The sequence below is a fragment of the Watersipora subatra genome, chromosome 1, assembly GCF_963576615.1.
Source record: "Watersipora subatra chromosome 1, tzWatSuba1.1, whole genome shotgun sequence".
Classification (NCBI taxonomy): domain Eukaryota; kingdom Metazoa; phylum Bryozoa; class Gymnolaemata; order Cheilostomatida; family Watersiporidae; genus Watersipora; species Watersipora subatra.
In genome coordinates, this window is record NC_088708.1 from 78,732,239 (window position 1) to 78,760,041 (window position 27,803).

A 27,803-nucleotide genomic window follows, 5' to 3' on the forward strand; every position below is an offset into this window, starting at 1 on the left:
GGATACATTCTTACGTGTGGCTCAGCGGCAACCTGAATAATACTAATAAAAACTGTAGCATCTCTTTACTACGTAACTTTCCCACTGTCATCATTTCGCTCCTTCTTCAGACACGGGTAGCTGTTTTTTAGAAAAATTTCCATTTTGTGTACGTTCCTGCAGCATAGTAAGAGATTGAGTTATGAAGGTGTGCTCAAATGGCCAGTTCTTGAGGAGAAAGGAGGGAAGTGGCTGAAGGAAACAGACTGTCACGATATGCCATTCGCCACTCTAGATGCAAACATAACATCAATGAGATAATTTTAATCTTGCGTCATACTTTAACGACAAATTTGTAAAAGTGAGACAAAAACTTGTGTGGGCTTATTATTAAATTTTCAATTTCAGGTATAAACAGATCATCTAATGTTATGCTCGTGTGATGTGAGATATGTATGCTCATGTGATGTGAGATATGTATGCTCATGTGATGTGAGATATGTATGCTCATGTGATGTGAGATATGTATGCTCATGTGATGTGAGATATGTATGCTCATGTGATGTGAGCTATGTATGCTCATGTGATGTGAGATATGTATGCTCATGTGATGCGAGATATGTATGCTCATGTGACGTGAGATATGTATGCTCATGTGATGTGAGATATGTATGCTCATGTGATGTGAGATATGTATGCTCATGTGATGTGAGATATGTATGCTCATGTGATGTGAGATATGTATGCTCATGTGATGTGAGATATGTATGCTCATGTGATGTGAGATATGTATGCTCATGTGACGTGAGATATGTATGCTCATGTGATGTGAGATATGTATGCTCATGTGATGTGAGCTATGTATGCTCATGTGATGTGAGATATGTATGCTCATGTGATGTGAGATATGTATGCTCATGTGATGTGAGATATGTATGCTCATGTGATGTGAGATATGTATGCTCATGGGATGTGAGCTATGTATGCTCATGTGAGATATGTATGCTCATGTAATGTGATGTATAATATTTTAGTACCTAGTTTTGGTCCCATTTTCTCTGTACTCAGCTGCGTACCAAAGTGAACATTGGCGAGTACGGTATTTCAGTTAGCAGCCTTATCTCTGGAACAAGAAACAAAGAAACCTGTGTTATACAAGTAACTGAGTGATGTCTCCTCTGACTAGGTAGTACACCTGTTGCACTACACATAAATATTTTTGCATGAAACCAAAAAGTAGAAAAATGAGACAAAATTTAACTTATTTAAAAAGATTAACTCAATATTTGGTCAGTTACAAAAAGCATTATTATAAATAAGTTATATTTAATAAGTATATTTATAAAGTGGCTCTTGCTTGTGTGCTTATGTACATTTTGTGTTGTGATACGCTGAGTGTTAAGCATGAGATACATGGCAAGAGATATGTTGTTGTCACAATAGCTGACTTCAGTTTAATACATGCTGTGATATTTAACTGATTGTTTCTACTGAGGAATATATTGCCCTCTCAGTGGTTTTGTTTGAATGTAAATATGCTGGTAGAGGTGAAATGCCTCGGTCACAGCAGTATACCTGCTTCGCCTTCACTCGCGACCTCGTGTCTAGCAGGTGACATTTGAGTTAGCGATTGTCATGGCGGTGCGCCACCTTATCACCATCTCGCTGCCAAAATTACATTTCTCCCATGTGGTGCCAGCGAGTGTTAGTTGTCAGCTTTAATCGACAGATGGTCTTCTCGCGATGGCAAATTCATCAGGCTTTAAATGCAGTCAGAATTTTTACCAAATAGTAGCAGCTTTTCCATTAAATTCCTTAATTACCTTACAGTGCCCAGGAGTAAGTCGGCTACCAGCCATCGATTGTCTTTTTACACTTTCCTGTATAATGGCACACCTTATCATCCCATCACTTGCTCAATTCCATTTATAGCAATTAGTATGAAAACATCTGCGTAATTGTGACCTCTGTATAAGCACTGCCATTGAATGCGAGAGCAGTTGAGATCAGGAGCTGGCAGACAAGCTTCAATACTATATATTTTTATGCCCATAATGCGCATGCCCTTCGACATGATATTTTCTAACAGTTTTGCATCAAAATTTTCTTTCATAATAAATTTTTTTATTTTAGTTTTTTTTATAGTTTAAACCAATTCAAGTAGGCTCGCCAATTCTTCTGGCAGCGGCAGCAGTTCTTGCGGCTGCAATGGCTCAGTTATTTTTTGTACAAATCTTTAGTTTTTAAGTCGCTATCTTTGGAATTGGGCAGGTAGAAATAGACAGGAGGGTAGCTTATGTCTACGCTTGCTCTATCAGTGGACAGCCGGTGCGTCTATTGACAGCTGTTCAGTCTTTCCTAAGTGACCACTTGAAATGAAAGGTTTTTTGTGCGATGAAGAGGAGTTACATTTTATCAGGCATGCACCCATAATCCTAATCACCTTTAGTGATACGCGTAAAAAGCTTATTAATATTTTTTCATTACTAGAGTACCTCTTGGCTTAAGCTCCCGTAGAGCGTTGCCTGCAGGGGTTTTCTGCATTAGAGAAGGGAATCAATACCTGCGCATGCATGTGCTCTTCAAGATAAATGGCGGAAGAGAAAAAAGAAGGGAGGCATGGCCATCATCCGACTCACTCCTCCCCCTCGTCACCCGACGCGTCGTGTCGTGCTCCATTAGTAATCCGTAACCACCTGTTATGCTAATATGGCTGTCCAGATGTTTTTAACAGCTCACCGTGGCCGCGCCTTGTGCAATTGCCGTCTAGCATGAGGTGGTCATGAGGTCGTATGCAGGTATTGACTATGCCAGCATATTTGCTTCTACCTCTTCTTACTTCAGCCACTTGACCACCAGATTTGTCAAACATTCTTCTTAGAGAGTTTAACTCTATTTAATACAATAGATGTACCAAATCAAGGAAATTAAGTGCTTGTAACTAGTAATAATACTGTCACCCTTAACAGCTCCGTCAGCTTCTGATATACTTACGCTGCCAGGAAGCCTTCATATGCTGTCATATTTTTACATGAAGACTGTACAATGTATTACAGATCTGGCAGCTGGTCAACTTGGTGCAGATGTGATGCAAGAAGAGGAAATGAAGCTGAAACAAGGAGATGGTGAGGGTTTATGATTTTCACCAGGGTGTTTGTTAAAGTAGTCACACAAGACAAAATAGCTGCATTAAAAATTATTTATTATTTTAAAAATATAATTATTTATTTATCATTTATTTATTTATTGAAAAATAAAGAATTTTTTATGCAGCCATTTCATCTTGTTCATTTACACCTTACTTACTACAGGAAGATCGCTTTCATATTGTTTCTGTTTTACTTCAATAAACATATTTACAGTTATATTAGTTACCGTAGTTAGAGACTAGCATTAGGCTATACTGACTGCGATATGGATAATACATTGAAAAGGGCAATAAGGTTTAGTCCAAGAGCCCCAAAAGTTGCTGAAACTTTACCACTGGCAGCTCTAACAAGTTCTACCACTGGGGCCTGTTTGAGCCGACCTGGTAGAGGGAGCTAGTTTTGTAGAGAGAGCTAGTCTGGTAGAGAGAGCTAGTCTGGTAGAGAGAGCTAGTGTGGTAGAGGGAGCTAGTTTGGTAGAGAGAGCTAGTCTGGTAGAGAGAGCTAGTCTGGTAGAAAGAGCTAGTCTGGCAGAGAGAGCTAGTCTGGTAGGGAGAGCTAGTCTGGTAGACAGAGCTAGTCTGGTAGAGAGAGCTAGTCTGGTAGAAAGAGCTAGTCTGGTAGAGAGAGCTAGTCTGGTAGAGAGAGCTAGTCTGGTAGAGAGAGCTAGTCTGGTAGAGAGAGCTAGTCTGGTAGAGGGAGCTAGTCTGGTAGAGAGAGCTAGTTTGGTAGAAAGAGCTAGTCTGGTAGGGAGAGCTAGTCTGGTAAAGAGAGCTAGTGTGGTAGAGGGAGCTAGTTTGGTAAAGAGAGCTAGTCTGGTAGAGAGAGCTAGTCTGGTAGAAAGAGCTAGTCTGGCAGAGAGAGCTAGTCTGGTAGGGAGAGCTAGTCTGGTAGACAGAGCTAGTCTGGTAGAGAGAGCTAGTCTGGTAGAAAGAGCTAGTCTGGTAGAGAGAGCTAGTCTGGTAGAGAGAGCTAGTCTGGTAGAGAGAGCTAGTCTGGTAGAGGGAGCTAGTCTGGTAGAGAGAGCTAGTTTGGTAGAAAGAGCTAGTCTGGTAGGGAGAGCTAGTCTGGTAGAGAGAGCTAGTCTGGTAGAAAGAGCTAGTCTGTTAGATGGAGCTAGTCTGGTAGAGGGAGCTAGTCTGGTAGGGAGAGCTAGTCTGGTAGAGAGAGCTAGTCTGGTAGAAAGAGCGAGTCTGGTAGAGGGAGCTAGTCTGGTAGAGAGAGCTAGTCTGGTAGAGAGAGCTAGTCTGGTAGAGAGAGAGCTAGTCTGGTAGAGGGAGCCTGCCGCGGAGAGGAATAATCTCAGTCTATGTATATATGAGCAGTCTATTTGTACTCAACTAGCAGACTTGCAATATTTTGCACCATACATATAGGGTCGTTTTTCCACAAGAATTATCTTCTCTTGTCTAGATAATGGCTCACCCATCATTGCTTTAGCTTACATTTAAGAGCACATAGCCTTTTATATTTTTGAGGCTACTAGACAAATCAATTTCATCGATGGTTCATTTTTATAGGTCGACTAAAGTGCGGTTTCTTGATTTCTAACACCTTGGAGAAAAGAACTTTAATGAAACATTTGTCTAAAGTATTCTACTTACATATTGGTTTAGAATGCATCAACAAAGTTAAGATATGAAGTTATCTCATCTTTGTAATACATGTATTGTAGTTGTAAGCCAAACAGAACTTAATAAAGAGAGCAAAGAGAAGACAACTGCTGCCTTTGGTGAGTATCCATTGAGTTTTTTAAAATGTAGTTTACCAAAAGATCTACATTTAGTCTTTAGCCCAATTCCCTCAAAAACAGTTTTTAGTGATATAAGGAGCGGAGGAGCTTTGTCAGACTAGTGGACTACAGCGCAGTGTTAGCACTTAGCAGACAGGCACCCTCAACGCCCCCTCCATGCTGTGTTTAACAATTGCTTTGCTGGAGAATCTGATCTGCTCAGCTCGGCATACAACTGAAAACAAACAAGTATTTGATGTTATAAATTTTAACAAAGTAAAATATTTATGGAGAAACACTCATCAGTTTGTTTACCATCTTGCGCTGCTGGGAAGGATGCCGGCCTATGAGAGAAAACTTACATTTCTTTAAACTGATTTTGCACTGAAGCAAACAAATCAATTACTGATTCAACCTTCTGGTTGCCTTGGAATGTAATCAGCAGGCTTTTTTTCAAAAACCTGTGTAAACTTTATTGTCAAGTTATTCACGAGTGCTGGTAGACCAACGGTTGAAGTACGAAGCTCACTGTTGTAATGTAGACAATGACTCATTTGTCATGTGATGTTGGAGAATACCTGTGGGTGAGAGTATCAAAAATATTAGAATAATAATCATTTGGCAGGTGTAAGACCTCACTCTAAGGCTGTGTAAGGCAGGTGTAAGACCTCACTCTAAGACTGTGTAAGGCAGGTGTAACACCCCACCCTAAGACTGTGTAAGACCTCACTCACATTTCTAACATAGATTTCTAAAGGTTTTAATTTCTTGCAAGTATGACATCATGAGTCAGAGTTTTATGACCTAGATTTCAAATTTTCAATAGTCTTAATTTCCTGTAAATGGATGAAGCTTTATTCTTGTGGTGAAGAAAGCCTATAAAATACCAGATGTTTTTTGTAACCATACCTTAGCCTTACCCTTACTGTTACTTATTTTAAAGCAGTAACGGCGCTTTACTCTCTCTGTCCAAGCTGACTCTAGCAACAGCTGCTCTCACAAGCAGTGAGACCCGATATCCTAGCTTGTGCCATCATTCAGGAGCCCTAAAAATACTGTCAGCATTCCAGACTTTTTCAGGCTAGCAAAGATATTTACCTTCCAACTGGTTGCAGACATCAGCTCTCTTCCAACTGGTTGCAGACATCAGCTCTCTTGTGTAGAAGAGAACAATAAAATGGTTACTTTTTTATCTTTTACTCAGCACACACAGAAACTTTTAAGCCTGTCACTGCCACTGGTCGAATGATACATCTTTGTACACAGATTATGCCGAGATGGCAGTTAAGGACCCGAGTATTGTCTTATTTATGTTTTTACTGTAGAGTGAGTTAGATGAGATCAGGCCTAGGTTTTGGTCTGAAAGCTTTTGTGTTGTTTTTTTATGTTCTTTTAACTAGATCCAACTATGATAGACTTTAACTATAATATGATAGACAGTATTGAGGTATCCTACGGTCACTTACTTACATTGAAACGAGTAAAACACGTACATCTAATCTACAAATGAGAATTGAGAATCTTATACGTGGTTTGGCTGAATGTGGGAAGGGGCATCCAGGCACTGTCATGAGCACATACAATGCATGGAGCTTGATTATTATAAACCCTTGATGATGGCCGTATAGGGTTGACTTCTCAATAGTCTAAGAGCTTAAAATATCGTCACTAGCAGGTGAGCGATTTGAGGCTATTTTTTGGTGCTGTCTATTTGACTCCTGAAACATTTTTACGCCTTTTTAACACCATTTAACCCTGTCAATCCTATCAAACAAAGTCATCTATTCTTAGCACCTTTTCCCTTTAAATATTAAATCGACCTCAATAATTTCCTCAGCTAACGTTTTTATAGGCCCTTTACAACTAGTTATGGCCATTGCTACTGATTTATCCCAGAGAGAAGAGACAATGCATATCTAACCCGAGGCATGCTAAACTTTAAAGTAACAGAAAACAGATAGATACTAGTGAGTGGGGTGTCTGTACCCCCTACTTATCCATTCCTTAAGATTAACAGAAACTGTGGCCATCCTCTGACTTTTTGTGAAAATGCACCTACTTGTAGAGTCATCGCAGGAACAAAATAAACCATCTCAGGCTATTTGTCACCGCTTCCTGCTATTAATATTCTTTGACAGTTTTCTCTCTTTTGTCATTTTGAAATAATTGTGGAAATGATTTCCTGGCAAGTGACATGCCGAATCACCAGCTCTAAATCATTTGTTTACACCAGCGATGCTCGACTTATGGTTTTACCTTAACTTCTGCGTTTTCTCAAACTCCTCACACCAATATCATCACTTTTTCATGACATCTTTATAGCTTTACACCCACCTTATACACCCCTTTCACTCCCCTCCACACCTGCCCTCATACCTGCCCTCACACTGCAACTACCCGGTCTAATACTGCTCTCACACCGCTATCACACTGCCCTCACATTGGTCTCTCACTACCATCACACTGTCCTCACATTGGTCTCATACTCGCCCCACACTGCTCTCACACTGCCACCACATTGGTTTCTCACTACCATCACACTACCATTACACTGCCTTCACACTGCCTTCACACTGCCTTCACACTACCTTCTCACTGTCCTCACATTGGTCTCACACTTGTCCCACACTGCTCTTACACTGCCACCACACTGGTCTCACACCGCCATTACACTGCCATCACACTGCCCATGCCAATTATTACATTTAGCAAATAAAATTTGATTTAGTAATGCTTTTTTATTTTCTATTGACAAAATCTTTTATGAAGCAGATGATGCAGTTCTTATGTGTACTAAGATGAGTTTAAGTAGGAAGCGAAGGATATTGGTGTAGTTGTAGACAGGATGGGTAGCGTTACAAAACATCCACAAAAATGCTGTCTAAGTTAGCCAAAGGACATGAAAGGGATTGAGGTAAAGGTATTTACTGCTCTACAACAGCCAGGGCATACCTATGTTTACTAGCAACTCAAGATCAAGAACCTGTCCTTGCATGTCAACTTAGTTTTTATTGGTGACAAAAAATTTACATTTCAGCAAAGCTAAAAGTGCTGAGCTAATGCTTTGACATGTTTTTTTTTCACTTTTTTGCTCAAGTGGCCGATTAAGAATTATAATGTGTGGACACGGTGTGCACACCTGTCTTATAATGCCTTTGCTACGTACGTCGGTAGCGGTCATAAATATGGTCTTAAAGTATATTTAGGGAAACAATTCGCATCGCTTTAGATCGGATTCCTAGGGCTTGCCTCAGCGCAGCTAAAGCCCCCACCCGTTAGAAGTTGTCACAGGCGCTCACAGATGCTCGTATATCATGTCATCTGACACGCTTCAAACACTGAAATATCTTTTCTTACGTTGCTATTAAGCACAACATGCCTATGACAGATTTCATTAAATAAGCCTTCAAAAAAGTTGCAAAATATTTGTATACTGAAATATAATTTGAACAATGTTTTTTTACATTTTCCAACTCTTCAAAGATTAACTCCCTTGCAACATACAGTGTAGTTTTCTTCTGTAAAACAAAACAACTCGAGATCAGTCTCTTGTCGTATCAATGCTCAGATGTCAGCCACCCAATATGTGTCTTCTCTGCTGACTCTCTTACGGTTTTTGCTCAGGTGAGGTTGACAGCAGCCTCTTAAAGAGTGATGAAAAAGGAGATGACCATGTGGTTCCTAAAGCGACGCTGCCAAACCAACTTTGTGAGATGCATCAGCCAGACAAGGCAGCTGTGAGTAAAATTACATGTAATATATATTTATTTTATTTAGCACACATGGTCACAGGTACCTTCTGCTATTTAGCACACATGGCCACAGATACCTGCTGCTATTTAGCACACATGGCCACAGATACCTGCTGATATTTAGCACACATGGCCACAGATACCTGCTGATATTTAGCACACATGGTCACAGGTACCTGCTGCTATCCAACTGTGATGTCTCTTGAACATTGTCGATAGTCAATTCAAAGTAGTGAGCACTTGGAAACAACATAAACATAGAGAATAGAGACAAGAATTTCTGTTTTAATCAGCTCTCCTGTGAATTGGCCGATATAGCAGCTTCTAAGATGTGATGTCTGGCGAAAAACTTAGGCAGTCTAGTCAATATTTTAAATGATGAATTATGATGTATATTTTCGCTATTTGTGACGTAAGCGAAAACTCAAAAATGAAAGCCTGGACACCTGAAGTTAGCCTGGCCAGTCACATATGTACCTGGGATGGGACTGATCTCACATATGTCCTGGGATGAGGCTGATCTCACATATGTCCTGGGATGGGACTGATCTCACATATGTACCTGGGATGGGACTGATCTCACATATGTACCTGGGATGAGGCTGATCTCACATATGTCCTGGGATGGGACTGATCTCACATATGTACCTGGGATGGGACTGATCTCACATATGTACCTGGGATGGGACTGATCTCACATATGTACCTGGGATGAGGCTGATCTCACATATGTACCTGGGATGGGACTGATCTCACATATGTACCTGGGATGAGGCTGATCTCACATATGTACCTGGGATGGGACTGATCTCACATATGTACCTGGGATGAGGCTGATCTCACATATGTACCTGGGATGGGACTGGTCTCTTATATATGCGGAGGCTGTGCTTGTCATATTTATTTATCTTTATCATGTGAAGTAGTCTTCTAGAGAAATCTCGTATTTACCAAAAGCAGAGACGAGACAGCAGGTTGAGCGGTGAAAATATAATATTAGCTGTTGTGTAGTGAACAAACTTGTGACTAGTGGTGGACTAGCTGGTGCCTCAAGGTTAGGAAAAGATTGCATAATACTCCTTTCAATGTGACCTTTCAATGTGACCTTCAATACACTGATAATGATGAATTGGCAGCTTTCACAAACTCAGATTAGGTAGCCGTGGAAAACCTGTCTGCTAGCTTTACTATGACACCGTAACGTAACCTCTACTATGACACCGTAACACTGTTAACACTTATTTGAGAAAGTGCTGAAAAAATTAGTACCGGTATGAACAGGCAATGGCAGCACCAAAGATGCCGAGTGCAAGCGGCAGCGGAGACAAGGTCAGCTAAGTTCTACCCCGATTACATTGCTGTAGGAGGCTCAGTTGGGAGGGCACGGGTAAACTCAATGTCTTCTCTCAGACTGTCCGCGCATTAAAATGGAACTCATAGCTCCTTTGATGGAAATTAATAGGCCATAAAATTCACCTGGTAGTTGTTCATCAGATCCCATAAGCGTTTGTCCTTGGTCAGTGTGAGGAGCACACTAGTGCGGTGCAGGTGCAGTATGCCCACTACTCATGTCTGAATGTAAGGCGTCTGATGTACCTTATCCATCTTGTGCCTTGCCATAACCACAATGATATTAGAACTTGTCATCAAAGCTTCATTTTTTCCCTAAATCCCCCGTTCTTCAGAGCACTTTTCCAAGTAAATATTTTTACACCAAGGTAAGAAAAGACCTTTGTCAAGCATAGCAAAAGGAAATTACTGATGACTGCACTGTACACTGCTGCCGGCACCACAAGTATTTCATGTACTAGTCTGATAGGGGAAAAGACCACAACAAACTCGGCTTGTCTGCGGTTTGGGTTGCAGTGTCTGCGCTGCTGTATGTATTGCATGCGGACAGCGTGGCAACTTTCCTTGACAACGAATCAACAATAGCCTGGCATCCTGCAGGTATGCGGGTAGCGATGCTGGGTAGATATGAAAATGTGAATCAGGGCTAAGCAAAGTCATGAAACATGTGAATCTGTTTTACTTCATATGGTCTCCTAAAATGAAATACTTGTTGCGGTTGTGTATCATACATGATTTCCTTCACAGCTGAAGCACTGAGGAAACATGACTAACGGGTTGTATTCATATTACAGTAACTCATTTGCCATGTCTCACTTATCTCTTATCTCTTGGGTAAGAAAAACTCATGTACTAGAAATTTGTCAACATGTTGAACTAAAATTGGGAACTAGAGGAAACTGAAAACTTGACAGCGCGTCGGTATGCAGCACTTCCTCTTTTCAGTCACTTATCATATTTCAAGCGGTATCAAGGGCTTTTATAAGTCAAGAACTTTTGACAGTTTCTTACACAAAAATACCAAACAAACAATTAGAGAAGTTTGCAAGGCGTCGGCTAACTCAGAAAATAAATGATAATTGACCTTTCAGACACTCTTGACTGGAAATCTCTCCACCTCCATTGCTTGCTTTTTAGTCATTTTCTTCTTTGCTCACTCCTTCCTCTCTCCCTCTACCCCTGCCCCTTCTCCACCTTACTTCCCTCCCCTCTCTCCTATCCCACCTCTGTTTCTTCATCTCTCGCCCCACCCCTCCTCTCACTCCTTCCTCTCTCCCTTTACCCCTGCCCCTTCTCCACCTTACTTCCCTCCCCTCTCTCCCTCTACCCCTGCCCCTTCTCCACCTTATTTTCTTCCTCTCTCCCTCTACCCCTGCCCCTTCTCCACCTTACTTCCCTCCCCTCTCTCCTATCCCGCCTCTGTTTCCTCATCTCTCTCCCCACACCTCCTCGCACTCTTTTTCTCTCTCTCCTCTCCAGTTCTCCCTCCTCGCCCTCCTCTCTGTCCACCCCTCCTCTGTCCCTCCCCCTTTCTTTCTTTCTTTCTCTCTCTCTCTCTCTCTCTCTCTCTTTCTCTCTCCCCATCTCTCGTAGGAACTATTGTTTATGTTCTGCTCATGCATTTACCAAAGCCACCACAGACAAGTGTTGTATATTTTGTATTTTCCCAACTGCCCTACAAGTGTCCTTAAGATGTCCCTAAGATACTTGCAGTTGATATCTGCTTTCTTCCTAGATGGTAATATTTCTGACTAGAATGTGGGAAGGTTTTCTGACATAGAGATTTTACTTATAGCCTACCAGGATACACCTAGTACCGGGCCTTTCATCTACTCACTGAATAGGAAATAATGCTGGTAACTCCATAATTTATGATTCAGGTATAATTGTTCAATTATTGTTTTGGCATACTTGATCCTCTCGGGTTTTGCACATTGACAAACAAAATTTGAAGTAGGTTTGAGTGGCCTGGGTTTTAGAGCATATTTCATGTGCCTATCAGCATGAACTACCAGCGCATAAACAGCATGGTCGTGGCTGTATTTCTTCTTCAGTAACTACAGCCAATGAGAAGGATAGATCAAAAGGGGCTACAATTGTACACAAGGAGATTTTAAAGTTTGCAACAATATTATAAAAACAATATGAACAGGTTAATAACAATAATATGGAAAGTATATGAACAGGTTAATAACAATATTATGGAAAGTATATGAACAGGTTAATATCAACATTATGGAATGTATATGAACAGGTTAATAACAACATTATGGAATGTATATGAACAGGTTAATAACAATGTTATGGAAAGCGTATGAGAAAGTGTGACAGGTTTATGCTAAAAGCAAGTAAAACTATTATCACTTTTTCATAGAAAAAGGCAGGTTATCGGGAAACATACCTTAGCTTAGACTTACAGATAATAAAAATCTTGGTACCTCATGTTTAAGGTCAAGGTCGATGTTAACCGAAATAAAAATATAAACATTAAAAGATAACCATTCTTCAGTTATAATATTTTAGAAAGAAATGTCTTTAAGAAGTATTAGAAGATGAGCCAAGGTGAAGACTGAAAACATAAATAGATATACCATATATCATATACCATATATCATGTACCATATACATATATCATGTACCATATACATATATCATGTACCATATACATATATCACGTAGGTATCATGTAGGCTACCATGTTGATAATTAGGTTCTATTGTATGAGATGAACAAGTAATGTAACACAACCTACAAAAGTGGTGGCTGTGTTTTGTCAATCAGACAGCATTTTTATGGCATTCTTCACACCACCATTTCCATTTTGCTCCCCAACCACTCATCACAACTACAGGGTAGGTAGGTAGACTGTAGGTAGACTCGGCCTGACCAGACGCTTAGTAATGTTATATTTGAAGGATGACATTTGCACAGATTTACGCAAGAAGTAAATACTCTGCTAAGCGCTACAAAAAATCAACATAGTGAGTCGCGAAGCGCAGCTGTGTCTGGTCTGGTACGGAACAAGTACTTCTCCATGCCAGAGGGTTGTGCTACAACCACTCCGGCACGGAGATATTCAAAAATTTGTCTGACCTCCAAAACTCTTTTCCTCTCATTTCAGCATGTTATGAGATGAGCCTGAGCAAGGTGTGTATAAGATATAATCACTAAAGGGGAAGTAGCTACGTGTATATGCAATTAATTAATTTTTGTAAATCTGAGCCAATCTACCGGAACAGCAAGACTTTCAAGCAAACTCACTATATTTCCTCATCTTGCAACACAGAATGTCGCTGTTACAAATAAATAAGCGTTGACAATGTTTTCTAAAGAGAGAGCCAAACTCGTGTCAGAACTGAACTGTACAAAGCTTTCATTTCTGTCCGAATAAAATATGACTTCATTTCTGACTGGAGCAGCCAATTCCGTGTTGACTCTACATGGAAGGGTGACTTCCTGTGCTTGTGGTTAAGATATGTAGATGACAATAGTTAGTCCACAGACCTTTGATATGCCCTCCAAGGATAGGCTCGCTTTGAGTCAATGACAGGAATACAGCTTAACTGTTTTCCGTTTGCTGCCAAGAGAACACAAGTTTGGCAGTTTGTCAGCGACTCACTCAGAACTTGATCAAAATAGTTTGAAAATATTTGTTACACATGTATCCGCGAAGGTATGAAACAGGTGGAAACAGATGAGGCAATGACCCGCTGCACCTTGTATCATTTCGCCACTGTTTCATGCCTTTATGCAGTAGCCACTGTCTATCAATAAAATAAGGTTCATCTTGCTAAAAACGAGGTTTTGATTTTCATCTGTTGGTCCATGAGACCTCATTCCATCATCCTCTTTTGATTAACTTCATGACATTTCATACTGAGCATTGATTATCTATTATCTGTATGTATATATAATATATATCTATTATCTGTACGTATATTTAATATATCTATTATCTGTATGTATATATAATATATATTATCTGTATGTATATATAATATATATTATCTGTATGTATATATAATATATATTAACTGTATGTATATATAATATATATATTATCTGTATGTATATATAATATATATATATATTATCTGTATGTATATACAATATATATAGGCCTATTATCTGTATGTATATATAATATATATATATATATTATCTGTATGTATATACAATATATATAGGCCTATTATCTGTATGTATATATAATATATATATTATCTGTATGTATATATATTATATATATTATCTGTATGTATGTATAATATATATATATTATCTGTATGTATATATAATATATATATATATTATCTGTATGTATATATATTATATATATTATCTGTATGTATATATAATATATATCTATTATCTGTATGTATATATAATATATATCTATTATCTGTATGTATATATAATATATATATTATTTGTATGTATATATAATATATATATTATCTGTATGTATATCTAATATATATATATATATATATATTATCTGTATGTATATATAATATATATATTGTCTGTATATAATATATATATTATCTGCATGTATGCATAATATGTATATTATCTGTATGTATATATAATATATATATATATATTATCTGTATATAATATATATATATATTATCTGTATGTATACATAATATATATATATATATTATCTGTATGTATACATAATATATATATTATCTGTATGTATATACAATATATATATATATATATATATATATATATATTATCTGTATGTATATATAATATATATCTACTATCTGTATGTTTATATAATATATATCTATTATCTGTATGTATATATAATATATATCTATTATCTGTATGTATATATAATATATATCTATTATCTGTATGTATATATAATATATATATTATCTGTATGTATATATAATATATATATATATTATCTGTATATAATATATATATATATATATATTATCTGTATGTATACATAATATATATATATATATATTATCTGTATGTATACATAATATATATCTATTATCTGCATGTATATATAAATCTGTCCAGTTGTCTGTCTGTGTGTCCAGTTGTGGCGATTAAAATCTAGAAATGAACAATTCGCCTCGCGGATGATTCGATCTCTGAACCTCCTAGTCAGCCGACCAGCGATCTATTCCATTACATATGATGGCCATGCTGTCAATTACTGTTATCACATTTAGTACGTTGGTTAAAAAATCATGCTAGAAGCTCTTGGGGTCATTAACTAGCACAGTTGACAGTTACGGCTAACATAACGATTATTAAAGGTTGACTTGCAACAAAACTTACATTACAGTTATTTGGTATCAAAATGTTCACTATGTTTTACTCTGCTGTGTTGTAGGTTCAAAATATGTAGAAATGGGATTAAAAACTCTTAAAAGCTCAAAAGCGAACAGTTAATCGCCGCCATCACGAAACCGCCGTAGATTAGAATCAATTTATTTCATTTTAATTTTTTAACCTTAGCTCGAGGAGGTGGCTATTAATCTCTGATAAACATGAAGAGCCTGTTGGTCATCGGTGATGGTCGGAAAATGCTGCAGAAAATGTTTGTACCATTTGGCAGGAAGTAGGGGTCACATGATCAGATTATGACTAGATGATTAGACCAAGCTGATACAAAAGTGTAAAGTAGCGAACATCTATATTTGACAAGGGCTTTCCGGTAGAACCCGAAGTATTTGTCATGAACTTTTATTGGCCTTTCATTTCACGTGATGATTACGCCATCATAATAAAGGGATTCCAACCTAGGGATTCCAGCCTACGACCGGCCGGTCTTTTTACTGTTCGTTTTTGAGCTTTTAAGAGCTTGTAATCACATTTCCACATATTTTGAACCTACAGTAAGAGTAAGACATGGTGAATATTTGGATACCAAATAACTGTAATGTAAATTTTGTTGCAAGTCAACCTTTAAGCCGTTTGCAAATAATGTAATTGTTTTAGCAAAGGTAAGCTTACCTTTAATGGCTTACCAGGTAAGTTTCTCAAATTGATTCGGTCATTGTTGTATTACCCATGCAACACCGGACATTCAGCTAGTATTACAACAGCCGGGCCAGAGACATGTAAAAGCTGGTAAAAATGGCTGCGCAATTCCAAAATTGTGCTTTTTTATTTTGTTCTTTTGTTTTTAGTTTTGGTTAAAATTTACAACCACCATTTTTGGCTTTGCGATGCCACCAATACTTTTTGTTGTCATGTATGTTAAATTCTCAAATCCAACATTTTCATGAACCGTATTTTTCCAGTTGACTCAATCATTAAAACTGTATGGATCTAGTTTCTACTGCTCGATCGATCGATTTAGTATCAATCTAGCTTTTAACTAAAATTGCTCGCGCAATTTTAGTTTTTGTCGACCTTCTAATGTATTGACTAATTGGAAATAATGCAACTGCGGCCACGTATTTTTTATACAGTTTCAGTTTACCGACATAGTCGGAGTAAAACATCAGGTACCGTTTTGTTTTTTTGGCATCTTTAATATGAGAGCAGAGTTCAACTGACTTTAGCAATAACATAGAGATAATTTAACAATGACATCGAATACTTGTTTAGACATGGTGAATCAGCTCTCTGAGATGTCTTTGCATACAATTTAAACTGTCAGTATAAACACCGACTACAAGTGTGAGAGTATGCACAAGCACTGGTGCTTGTGCATACTCTGACACACATACACTGGTGCTTGTGCATACTCTGACACACATACACTGGTGCTTGTAAGGTAGGATTAAAATATTAGGGCCAGTCTATGGTTAAGATATTTAAATCCTTCCCGAGTCACATTGCTATGCTCTCAAGTCAATGTATCCAGGTGTCTACCTGATTCTAAATAACATTCAAGTTTATTGGGGGTTTTCAAATCCAACTAGAATTATAGTTTTCAATATCCGTTGAATGACAATAACATAATAAATAATAGCAAACACAATTCAAATAATAATTATGATAAAATAATAATTATAATGATACAAACATAAAGCGGACGAACATGTTAGTTGATTATTGTACTTCAAACAAGCCATGAAAGTTTTTGTTTATTAAGTGTTATCAAAATTAAATTTATATGATACACGTTTATTTTTTGTTTAAGCTAAACCCCTTGACAGCAGTTTAACGCTTTAGTCAAATGCTGACCTATGTCAACATTTTATGTGATGATCCACTGAGATAGCCACAGAATTATCAAAACAATCACTTGAGAGTTTAACAGCTAAAGTTATAGCTGGGCATAAATAAGTTTTCCAGAGTTTCTAAATGTGATTGAGTCAAGCCAGCAGTTTCTAGTTACCATATCGTAGTGATCTGGGAGTAAATCAATATATCTCTGTTATGCTCTGTGGGCCTGCGAATTGTATACGATACAATAAATATATCACATATATACATATATACGTATATACATGTATATATGTATACCATATATATACAACTACCATATATATACATAAACATATAACATATATATACATATAACATATATATACATATAACATATACACGTATATACATGTATATACATATACCATATATATATATACGTATACTATATATATATATATATATATATATATATATATGTATATACATAAACATATAACATACATATACATATAACATATATACGTATGTATATACGTATACCATATATAACCAAATACCATATATGTACATAAACATATAACATACATTTACATATAACATACATATACATATAACATATATATACATATAACATGTAAAATATATACATATAACATATGTGATAAAGTGTAGGCTAAAAGTCAGCATAAAGTGCTCAATACTAAAGTAGAGCATACTATAAACTTGGTAAGAAATTTTTTTAAATAATATTTTAATAAATTTCTTACCAAGTTTACATATAACATTTATGTGCATATACCATACATATACATATAACACACATATACATATAACATATATTTATTAATCTGACGGGCTGACGGGCTGACAAGCATTGGCAATTTTTTATTAATTTAGGCTGGTATAATGTAAGGTCCAGTCTCATTTCAGAGGCTGGACCCTCTGAAATGAATGCGCAGAGGCTCAAACACAACTCATTGGAAAGCAATAGCTTCTAAACCAACTCCTAACGGGATCTGTATGCTGTCAGGTGCTGTCAGGTGCTTGTCAGGTGCTTGTCTCGCTACTCTACTGTCAGGTGCTTGTCTCGCTACTCTACTGTCAGGTGCTTGTCTCGCTACTCTACTGTCAGGTGCTTGTCTCGCTACTCTACTGTCAGGTGCTTGTCTCGCTACTCTACTGTCAGGTGCTTGTCTCGCTACTCTACTGTCAGGTGCTTGTCTCGCTACTCTACTGTCAGGTGCTTGTCTCGCTACTCAACTGTCAGGTGCTTGTCTCGCTACTCTACTGTCAGGTGCTTGTCTCGCTACTCTACTGTCAGGTGCTTGTCTCGCTACTCTACTGTCAGGTGCTTGTCTCGCTACTCTACTGTCAGGTGCTTGTCTCGCTACTCTACTGTCAGGTGCTTGTCTCGCTACTCTACTGTCAGGTGCTTCTGGACGCAATAGCTGAATGAACGCATTGGCTCTAGAAGGATTATCTGCGCTCTAGTCTCTAAAATCACAGCCGCTTACATTTAAAGCTCTCATTATGTTCCCAGATAATGTCTTCGCTACAAAGTGCTGTAACAATAATACTGTTTTTGACAACTCTGCTGCCAAATGTTTTGAGGGATGTGTATGTAGATAGTTCGCTCTAGTCATATCTCATATCTTTATTCTTAAAGTGGCAACCGGTGTTGAGATGTACTCATGAATGTAGCGGCGAGATGTGAAGGACCGCTGCAGGGGGTACAATCCACCCTCTGAAATGAATAATACTTCAGTAAATATTTTACAAAACAATATAATAACGTATGAATATTAGCTAATGACGCAAAGCTAATATTGCGTGGGTGGCAAACTAGAGACTAACTTTATTGTGTAATTTCTTCTTAATTCGCTATTTATATGCATTTAGCTAATTACAGCGAGAAAACTACAAATCTTCCCGGCTTCGACATCTACACGCCTGCTGGCTGTCACAAACAATGGCTAACATTTCAAGGTTGAATGGCTAAAGCTGCAACATAGTGAAAACATTGAACATAGCCTAAAAATGCTCTTACCAAAGATGGATATATAAAACAAACATGAATTAAACTTGGTTTACAGCTACACAAGAAGCGAGTGGTCAGGGTGGTAGAGAATGACTCTTTTTAGCTAGCCATGAAAACTGGAGACTAGAGGAACAGTCAATTTACATATTTATGAGCTCATTGCACCTAAAAAAACTACTTCTATCAGAAGATTATCCTCTTCAAACCAACTTTATCATCATTTGTTTGTTTTCAATTTATTAATAGCAAAATAATATCATTGATTTGTTCAAATACACAGACCTAAATACACAGACCTAAATACACAGACCTAAATACACAGACCTAAATACACAGACCTAAATACACAGACCTAAATACACAGACCTAAATACACAGACCTAAATCTACAAACTGGCACCTGCGTTTAGCTAATAAGATAATATACTACAAAATTTAATTTAACGCTTTAAAAATGTATTAGTAAAAACTTTTAACCAACTTGATGAAGATTTTTGGAATATTTGTGAAGGATTTCAAGAAAATCGCTTGACCTGCCCTCCCGGTGATAACAGCCTTGAAATCTATTGTATAGAAAAGTGCGTAAGGAATTTAGAAAACGACTAGTTTACTCTTCACAGTGGTTGTATGAAAAGTTACACCTGGTCATCGAATAAGCCTTCCCAGGGTGCCTTGAAGACATTTATCGCTGCTCACAAGGGCATTGCTATTTTAAGAATTCAGCAACATTCAGAAAGCCACTATACGCTGAGGTGTGGTCGACCCAGCCAAATTTGTAGGCAAATTAGCACTGCGTAGTATTTTGACACGTAATGTCCAGGTAGATGCTTTGGCATGGCTTGTTCTAAAATATTCCAGTAATAATTACTAGCGGCATATCCAGCACATGTTTAAAGACTGCTGGTTTAACTTATCCTAGAATGCCTCCCTCTGTACCCGCTTTACACCCTCTGCATGAGCTAAAGCTACCCTGAGCTAGTGTTTCTATCTGAATGTAAGCCAATTGTGAAAAGCAAGTAGGCCTACTTACATGTAAGTCTGGTCATGAAGAGTGGCTCGTGATGCGACCTGGTTGTCTGTTATACTACCTGCTGACCTGGTTGTCTGTTATACTACCTGCTGACTTGGTTGGCTGTTTTACTACCTGCTGACTTGGTTGGCTGTTTAACTACCTGCTGACCTGGTTGCCTGTTTTACTACCTGCTGACCTGGTTGTCTGTTCTATTACCTGCTGACCTAGTTGGCTGTTTTACTACCTGCTGACCTGGTTGGCTGTTTTACTACCGGCTGACCTTATTGGCTGTTCTATTACCTGCTGCCCTGGTTGGCTGTTCTATTGCTGACCTGATTGGCTGTTCTACTGCTGACCTTACTGGCTGTTCTACTGCTGTAAATCAGTTATCTGGTTAACTCTGATGATTTATTATTATATGGAAATTCAGAAAAAGCTGTTCAACATGCATTTTTTTGGTTGACTTCAAAATACCTCATGTATTTATAGCAGTTTTACGAGGAGTGATGCCAAGAATAGTCCATACCTGACCTGCCTAAGAGGTGTTGCATATGTCCTAGTTGCATATGTCCTAGTTGCATATGTCCTAGTGGCATATGTCCTAGTTGCATATGTCCTAGTAGCATATGTCCTAGTTGCATATGTCCTAGTTGCATATGTCCTAGTTGCATATGTCCTAGTGGCATATGTCCTAGTTGCATATGCCCTAGTTGCATATGTCCTAGTTGCATATGTCCTAGTTGCACATGTCCTAGTCGCATATGTCCTAGTCGCATATGTCCTAGTCGCATATGTCCTAGTCGCATATGTCCTAGTCGCATATGTCCTAGTCGCATATGTCCTAGTCGCATATGTCCTAGTCGCATATGTCCTAGTCGCATATGTCCTAGTCGCATATGTCCTAGTCGCATATGTCCTAGTCGCATATGTCCTAGTCGCATATGTCCTAGTCGCATATGTCCTATTCGCATATGTCCTAGTCGCATATGTCCTAGTCTCATATGTCCTAGTCGCATATGTCCTAGTCGCATATGTCCTAGTCGCATATGTCCTAGTCGCATATGTCCTAGTCGCATATGTCCTAGTCGCATATGTCCTAGTCGCATATGTCCTAGATTCCTGGTCTTTCTCTTCAACAATATGAACTTAGAAATATCAGAGGAGAAAATTTTGAAAATATCCTGAAAAAATTAAACTTAGAATTTGCTATACCAATCACATCTTACCCTGCTGTTTATCGATATGGCTCAGCGGAAAATAAATTTTGCTCCATGGCCCTGATTCTAAAGTGAAGACTAAATCCATCTGCTAAATGGATTATATCCGTTTAATATTTACTGTATATTTCATGAAGGAATCAAGTACTTTACTTGCCTAAATCTAGCTTAATGGTATTAAAATTGTCATACTATTGGCAGAGACCTACCTACTATATTCAGAGCACCCGCTTAAGTGTACTGTTGTCAGAGCACCCGCTTACTCGTGTCAGAGCACCTACTTACCGGTGCTGTGGGTTTTAGAAATGTCAAACCTGCGCGAAAGCTTTGAATGATGACGTGAGGCTGGAAAAAGACATGGAAAGTCAGAGAGGAGAGAGAAAGTTTCGGTGCCTCGAATGCGGCAAAGCTTTCAAGTTCAAGCACCATCTAAAGGAACACGCAAGAATCCATAGCGGAGAAAAACCCTTCCAATGCAGTCATTGTCAAAAGAGGTAATTCCTAAGGCCTCGCTTGTTCTTTTTAGTAGTTCTGCAGATTTTCCTCGCTTGATTTATGCACTGAGAGAATAGCATATTTTTTCCCTTTGTATTCTGTAGAATTCTAGTTAAAACTTTCATGGCCTGCTGTGTAGCCATTTTGAAATGCATTGCATTCATGATTGATTTGGACGCACACTCTCCAGTAATTAATAATCACACGCAAATAACCTCAAAGCGGACACTTCATAAATAAAACGTGATAGGTAGCAATTCCTCCCCCAACGCCTCCCACCACCCACGCAAGGCTTGCGGCTCTACCTACCCATCAAACATACCGAGGCTCTTTGATCGGTCTAAGCCCCGCCCACTCAGGTAACCATTTTTTTCAGCCAGCATTTACTATACTCATTGGCTTTCAATTAATTTCACTTCCTTTCTTAATCAGCTATGATTTTGGAGCAATTTCAATAAAGTTTAGATATCAACAAATTGATCCATAATGCACTGACATTGATATGTAATGCTTTGTCATCAACAAACTACGTATTAATATCGATGTACAATAGATCAATACACATATAGTAGATACCAGTATGAACCATATTATAACAACATTCTTTAAAGATGCGTATAGCAGCAATTGTCCAATAACGGTCTATATATTTACTCTCGATATACTCAATGAAAACATTGCGGTCTGCACTGGGTCCTCTGGCCACATGCTCTAGTGCCGGCTGGTTGTATATTTAAGGATCATATTAAAGCAGGAAATGCCACATCCTTGATTATAGACACTAATCAGTCAATATAATAAATGAAAAGTTCCATAAAATGTTTTTGTGCTAAAGATGAAGGAATAGTTCTTCAATGTTGTTAGGTTACGCAAGACTTTATGAAACATACCAACCTGTACTTAACAGGTAGATTTATGTCCTTGTCGACCATAAAAACTTCCTTATTTTAAACACTAAGATTGCAAAAGGGCTTTGCAATAGAACCTATGAGTATCTTGTTATTGATGATCATTTTAATCTCCGGTAAACACTGAGATGAGGAAACTACAGTGTTCAGTGGAGGTTGGTATGGCAGCGAGATGGTGGTGACTAGATGCGCGTAAGGCAGCCTCAAAGCACTTGAGAAGTCAGTGTTAGTTGGTTTCCTCAGATAATGTCTTGGACAGGCCTCGCTTTCTGCGGGTCTTGCTTAACAGTTCCGCTCTGTAGAGTAAACACGTTACTCATGACAGAATAGGTATGTGGCCACGCAAGGCATTGCACACTCGGTTAGCATCTGGCAGGTTGTGGCTTCTCAACAAATCCTCGTTAAATAATTAATGTGAGAATGCAAATCACACTTAATCGGTTACCACATTTCGCAGTATTTTGGGAAAATATTGAGAGTGCATAACAGTTTTGTGTTTTCTTGTCGATCAGCTGGAGGGAGGTAGCTTACTCGCGCTCTCATAGTTAAACTGAGGCAACTTGGCAAATAAAGTACTTGTGATGGACAGTTAAAAAGAATTCTCCACTTCACTCTTTAGCCAACCTGTCACCATTAGATAGTATACAGCAGCCGCTATTCATGGCTGTAGTTGATACCTTTTATCAAGACTCTCTGTAGCCATGCCAGGAGTATGGAGCCGTAAATAGACCAGACCAGACCAGACCTACCATTGTATACAGTATCCTAATATAACATTGTATACTTTGTCACCGAGCGGTTGAGCTACTATGTGCTAAAACTAGGAGGTAGATATTTCTAGTGTTCTACTGTAAATAGCCCAACACCAGCATAATCCTTGACTTGGCATAGGAGTAGGCAGCGACCGCTGAGCTGAGTTACATAAGCAGCCACAACTGGTGTTCTATTCAGAAGCAAAGAGAGAAGAGACACAATGCAGGCTGACACTTGGGCTCTAGCTCTACCATGTCTGTCATACAAATACCATTGCTTGCGTAATGCAATTATATTTGGCATAGAATGATAGGAAAAGTGTTATGATATATGATACACGTACGCAGCATTCAAGTAATTGTTTATGTAAATATTAATGAAGTATTCTAGTTTATAACAACCAACTAATTATGCTTTTACAAGCTTACAATTAGCTGAACTCAATTGGAGTCTCACTTGCTGCCAGTCCGGCAGCAGTGAATGTTTACTCCTACCGAAACAACAAGTGAGCTAGCCATCTACACCCTTTGATCTTTTTAAAACTATTTATGGCCATCAGCAACGGCAGCGCCACTGACAAAAGATATATGACTTCAAGGCCAGAGGCATTTACAGGCTGATTCTTGGCGCACACTGACTGCTGAATGCTGACTGCTGACAAGCCAACAAGATCGTAAGGTCGTGGTGGAGCAGTGTTTTTGGTTCTCTGAGCTTGAAAATATGACCATACAAACTGCAGAACCACTAGGAATAGTGAGTCTGTAGTAACAGTTCCAAAAATATGTGAGTGGCGAGCGGGTTTTAGACCCATAATGCAATGTTCATTTTAACTAGACATTATATCCTTTCAGTACCGCGAGTAGTGTATTCCATAATGAGTGATGAGTCTATCCACAGCACTTTCTCCTTAATTAAGTAAGCTACATGTATAATTTCTTGCATAGCTGGCCAGTCAGGTGATATGATGCCCGATGTCTCTTACTCATTGTCTGACTCAGCCTTACTAGGCACTTTCTCAATACCTGCAATTCACCAACACCATGTGTCATATCATGTGTAAACTTTTATTGTCTTTGTGAGTGATTCACCACCTTAATATCTACTAAATGGCTGAGTGGTGATGCCTGCAGCTGCGCATTACGCTGTGTGCGCAGGTACGTATGTACACATATGAGATGTCCTATGGATAAAGGAAACAGGATCTACATGTATAAGTTGTAGACAATGAATAATGCCACTCTAACTCCCCCGTCATTTTGCACCTTGGCAAATGTAGACAAAAAAGTCTCGTCAAATATGTCATTTGGTTGATTTGTGCTGAGCATTTATTTTGCGATGTCATCTTGAAAGCCCATCAATTATATTAGTTAGTCTCTATGATTCAAGGCTGTTTTTCAGAGAAGAGTCTAGGCAAAACCTTGCATGGGCCCCTCGCTCCATTGACTCATAGAAATTTGCATAAAGTAGACAAATGTCATCAAACAAACTGACTGTCAAAAAGTTAAACGTTTTGTCACCAAAATTTCTCAACAATATTTGGTCTTTAATTTGAAACGGAACAACATTGCATCATATTTTTGTCTATTTGTTGACCTTTTATCATAATTTTGTCTATTTGTTGACCTTTTGTTCCAGGTTCAGCCACTCGGGCTCCTACAGCAGCCACATGTCTGCCAAAAAATGCTGGGTATCAAAAAAGATGGAAGACAAATACAGACAGACTATGAGGAGACCCAAAGTTGCTTCATCATCTTCACTTGCCCCAGTACCGCTTGCTGTACCGACAACACTGGCAGCATCGGCAGTTTCGGCAGCAATGCCGATTAACTCCCAGGATCTAAAGAAATCAGAAAGGCAGCTAAAGCCAGCAATTCTTCAACACTGTCAAGGTCAGTCTTGATCTTCCTTCCCCTCCTGGCTACTCCTCCTGGTAACTCCTCTGGTTATCAACCCTCTAAACTGTTTCTGGCCACAATTGTTAACCTCTGCTGACAATACCTCATTAAACAAATATTTATGTGATGCCATTAGCGCACTTTCAAATTGTGATATAACGAGAAATATATATAAGTCATATATACAAAATGCTTCATGTTGTGTATATAGAAGGAAAGTTAATGCATTGCTATATAGCTATATGGCTATATAGCTATATAGCTATATAGCAATAGCAATATAGCTCTATGAATATATAGCTATTTAACTACCTATATAACAATGATAGCTATATAGCTCTATAACTATATAGCTATATAACTATATAGCAATAGCTATATAACTATTGCTATATAGCTATTGCTATATAGCTATTGTTATATAGCTATTGCTATATAGCTATTGCCCTGCAATTACTATGTTATGGTATAGCCTTTTAATTTAAAAATGGCGTGACACTGACAGAGCCCACGGGTTGTAAAATTTCTTACCAAACAGGCAAGTTAATTTTAATCACGTATAATTTTCTTATGAAATAGTTTGCAATCGTTAGTGTACTAGAGGTGATTGAGCCTGTACAGAGTTCTGGTCGGTAATGGTGTAAATTACTGTCATTATAGATAGGTAGCAAACAATCCATTTGATGAACTGAAATGCATCATGGTACATACAGGTAGTGCGTTCTAACTGCTTTGTCTTCTATACTCTAAGCTTTTGTAGAACTTAAGATTGCCTACTATTCACCACAAAAACACCTGAACTGTCAACATAATTATGGCCCATTTAGGTAAATGTCTCAGGTAGGCTATGCACTGCTGGAGGATTCTACTGTGTGAAGCTGTCTATCAATAGCAATATTATAACTATTATTATTATTGCTATTGTAACATTTCAGAAAGCCAGCAAAGATTATTACAACTTGGTTGCATATTTTATTTTAATCAAGTTTCTTTAGGTAGTGATGTCATATTATAGTAATATAATAATAATATAGTAATATAATAATAATATAGTAATATAATAATAATATAGTAATATAATAATAATATAGTAATATAATAATAATATAGTAATATAATAATATAGTAATATAATAATATAGTAATATAATAATACAGTAATATAATACTAATTGGCCATTTCACCAGCGCTAGAAATATGAAAACATTATTCTATTCAGTGTGCTGTTCATATATGCTGAAATCAAGTACTCAGCACAGCGTCAGTAAACATCTGCAGACAAACTGTGTCAAGGGCAGACCAAAGGAGGTTTATAGCTGATTTTGACATAAATCAAAATATGAAAAATTTATTACTGCTCATTTCTCGTCTCAAATCTTTTTTATTATTTTAAGAACAAAACAATGTAGATATTACTCAAAGGAGTAGACTGCCATACGGAATCACACAGAAGTATGTGCATGATTTCACGCGCATGGAATTCTCACTTTACTGACTCGTACAACATGTGATGTAAATGTGTGTCGAATTAGGAACCCGTGAGTTACGATGAGTTGTGTGATTTCTATCGCTCCTCTTGCTGACACAAGCCAGCTAACACACGGTGATACGTGGTGACACTATCTCATTTTTGGCTTCTTCTTATCTTTATGTTAAATATTAAAAGGCATTCTGACCCATTTTTACGTTTTATCTGAATTCCTGTAAGCTGAGGTAGTTAGTACGGATTGTATGTACCGGACAAAGACAAATCATTATCATCATAAAATTATGTGTCATCTAAGCTTACCAAGGTTGCCATGTTCATGTTTAATGCTCAACTGATGTTTAAATACAAACAAGCTCTAGACTGCTGTGTGTAACTGAACTGGGAATTAAAATCATTTATATATCTGTTTATACTTCTACGCGTATGAAAATTATCTTTTTCAATGTTTGCATGCCATATGCATAAGGAACTGTATGTTATGTACATTCAAAGATGAACATGTATTGTATGAATGAAGATAGACATAGAAATGTGTTTAGCTGTAAATTTATGTGTACTTTACATGTTTTTGTATGTATGAGTATTTCATGTGTAGACACGTGACATAAGCTGTTCGTATAAGCTCCCTAACTGTGGCTAGTTTTTGAGCAATGCAGTTGTCAGAGGTCTGTAAATGAATTTGTTGTAGCGTGTCATGGAATCACCTGCCATACTTGAATAAAAACTAACCTCTGTTACAATGCTTGCTAGGTTTACTCCTCTTTTCCATTCTTGTTTTTTTATAATAACTGCTACCAAAAAAGAACAATTCTCGCAAGGCAGTGCGACTGATAGCTAGATGGGGATATAAGATGGCAGCTGGAATATGGGAAGATTGTTAAGTGGTTGAGACT

General features: G+C 37.9%; 1 protein-coding gene across 1 annotated transcript in view; it reads left to right on the plus strand.

Annotated features, from left to right (window-relative positions):
- The window catches only part of LOC137386077 (zinc finger E-box-binding homeobox protein zag-1-like), a 40,571-nt gene that overhangs the window by 2,339 nt on the left and 10,429 nt on the right, over positions 1–27,803 (plus strand). The window contains exons 3-7 of the mRNA XM_068072752.1: positions 3,036–3,104; positions 4,801–4,857; positions 8,482–8,594; positions 21,673–21,863; positions 25,161–25,414. Coding sequence (XP_067928853.1) covers positions 3,036–3,104; positions 4,801–4,857; positions 8,482–8,594; positions 21,673–21,863; positions 25,161–25,414 — 684 coding nt within the window. The remainder of the gene's footprint in view (positions 1–3,035; positions 3,105–4,800; positions 4,858–8,481; positions 8,595–21,672; positions 21,864–25,160; positions 25,415–27,803) is intronic.